Source organism: Penaeus monodon, chromosome 17 (genome assembly GCF_015228065.2).
Source record: "Penaeus monodon isolate SGIC_2016 chromosome 17, NSTDA_Pmon_1, whole genome shotgun sequence".
NCBI lineage: Eukaryota > Metazoa > Arthropoda > Malacostraca > Decapoda > Penaeidae > Penaeus > Penaeus monodon.
This window is the reverse complement of record NC_051402.1, coordinates 42,120,700-42,123,199: the sequence shown is the minus strand read 5'-3', so window position 1 is coordinate 42,123,199 and position 2,500 is coordinate 42,120,700. Positions and strand designations below refer to the sequence as shown.

The 2,500-nt window shown below is 38.5% G+C and overlaps 1 protein-coding gene across 1 annotated transcript in view; it reads left to right on the top strand.

Moving 5' to 3' along the window:
* Positions 1-2,500, top strand: part of LOC119583764 (glucosamine-6-phosphate isomerase-like) — an 8,205-nt gene that overhangs the window by 3,322 nt on the left and 2,383 nt on the right. The window contains exons 5-6 of the mRNA XM_037932429.1: positions 51-235; positions 1,206-1,379. Coding sequence (XP_037788357.1) covers positions 51-235; positions 1,206-1,379 — 359 coding nt within the window. The remainder of the gene's footprint in view (positions 1-50; positions 236-1,205; positions 1,380-2,500) is intronic.

The window sequence follows — 2,500 nt, the reverse complement described above, 5'->3', positions numbered from 1 at the left end:
CATAAATGTGAGTAAATACTAATATTCTTATTATTTGTGTATTATTTCAGGTATAGGCCCAGATGGCCACATTGCTTTCAATGAGCCAGGCTCTAGCCTTGTTTCGCGAACCCGTGTCAAGACACTCAACCAAGAGACCATCACAGCCAATGCCCGTTTCTTTAACAATGACATGTCTAAAGTTCCAAAGCAGTCACTTACTGTGGGCGTTGGGACTGTTATGGATGCCAGAGAGGTTAGTGGAAATCCATGCTACTCTGAGGTTAAATGTCTAATGTATTAAGATATTTTGTAACATTCTATTATCATCATCAGGTGCTCGATGAATGCAAATATCAGAATCTCCAATGAGCTCACACACAAAAGTTGGGTTTATTGAATCGACATTTCAACAGACTAAAATCAACCTGAGTGAGAAATGCAGTCTAAGTAGTCCAGGACCAAACCCTAGTCCCTACCAACAATCCCATCTCCTTCTTCTTGGCCTGGGGCAGTTGTTTAGATCATAAGATAGAGAAATATACGTTTTCCATGTGTCATGCTTGTTCATACAGAGATGTGTGATATCTTGGGAGGATAACAGTGAAAGAAAGACCCTGCAACAAATCTACCAGTGTTGCTTCAGCAGGCACACCAAAAGTGAACCAGATAAGGTCACCAATGGTTGCCAGGAAACCAGCAGTTAACTCTTGTGAGAGAGAACATGAGCAGAAAAGAAATCAATTTAAGTTAATGAATATCTTCAGAGAAGAGATACCCTGATCGCTCATCATCCACTAATTACTTTTTCTTTTGCTGTACCTTTGTCCTGTTCTTATAGGAGTTCATTATATAACCTGGTTCTGTAGATATTTTTTATGAATGGATACCCTTCCTGACACCAATACCCTTCCTGACACCAACCCCCTCTCTATTTACATGGGCTGGCTTGCCCATCCAGTAGTTAGATTCATTATCCAGTAATGACATTGATGAATAAAAAAATACTAGAAAAGATCCAAACAGGGTACCATAGAGGCACTCCACATACTCTTCATCTATAAGAGGAATTTTTTTTATCAAGCTAGCTGACCCAGAATAGCCTGAACATGGAAGGGGGTTAGTGGTAGGGACTAGGTGGCATTAACAGTTGGGATTCTTTTCTTTTCCTTGTGTATAATTTTTCTTGTATAAAATTAATGTGACTTCCCTATATGCTCATGCAGGTAATGATCCTTATCACGGGATCACACAAGGCCTATGCCCTTCACATGGCGATTGAGGAAGGGGTCAACCACATGTGGACTGTATCAGCATTCCAGCAACACCCCCGCACCCTTATGCTCTGTGATGAGGATGCGACTCTTGAGCTGAAGGTCAAGACTGTCAAGTACTTTAAGGTAGGGCCCTGGACACTATCTCAAAAGCATTAGGTAATCTTGGAAGGTGCAATAGTAATTAGTTATTGTTTTCAGGTACTGTACATAGAGTAATTAGTATTTGTTCCATTTGTCTGCTCTGAAGTCTTTCTTATGAAAGGATTTTAATTTGTCTGAAGGATTGGTGTTGGGTCAAGGAAGTGTAGCATTTTTATTGCAGGTTTATCAGAATTATATGTTGCAATCTTTGTCAGGCTATCAAATAAAAGAAAAAAAATAGATTGTAGGTTTACAGAATTTATGATCATTAATTCCCTTTGTACAGAAAATAAACGGAAAGGAGATACTGCAATATGCATGTAAACATATACAGGATAAGCTTAAATTGGTTATGACTAAAAGCTGTAAATCTTAGCCACAGTTGCTAGCCAGTAATATCTTTGAAATTTAGATTGTGAGTTCAGTATCATTCTGGATATGACTAAACTCTAAGAAGTCATGATTGGCATAAATGGGGTACTTTATCAAGGAAAAGGACTCGTATAATGGGCATCAAAATAAGGTATCAACAACAACAAACAAACTAATAAGATATTATGTATATATAAAAAAAAAAATTATATATATTTTTCACTGTCTGGATTTGGAAGTTCCATACCTGTATTATTATAAACAAAAGTAGGGCCTGTCGTAACATCTCAATGCATTGATAAATTATTAGATATTTTTTGTAAACCCCCCCCCCCCTAAGGCATCAGGGATACCTGCATTGTGTTTGGAAATGGAATAGGTGACTAACCTAGCCATTGCATGCCTGCGTGCGTGCCTGCGTGCCTGCGTGCGTGGGTGTGTGTATGTATATATATGAGTGTGTGTGTGTGTGTGTGTGTGTGTGTGTGTGTGTGTGTGTGTGTGTGTGTGTGTGTGTGTGTATATATGAGTTGTGTGTGTGTGTGTATTATGAGTGTGTGTGTGTGTGTATATATATGAGTGTGTGTGTGTGTGTATATATATATAGTGTGTGTGTGTGTATATATATATGAGTGTGTGTGTGTGTGTGTGTATATGAGTGTGTATGTGTGTATATGAGTGTGTATGTGTGTATGAGTGTGTGTGTGTATATGTGTGTGTGTGTGTATATG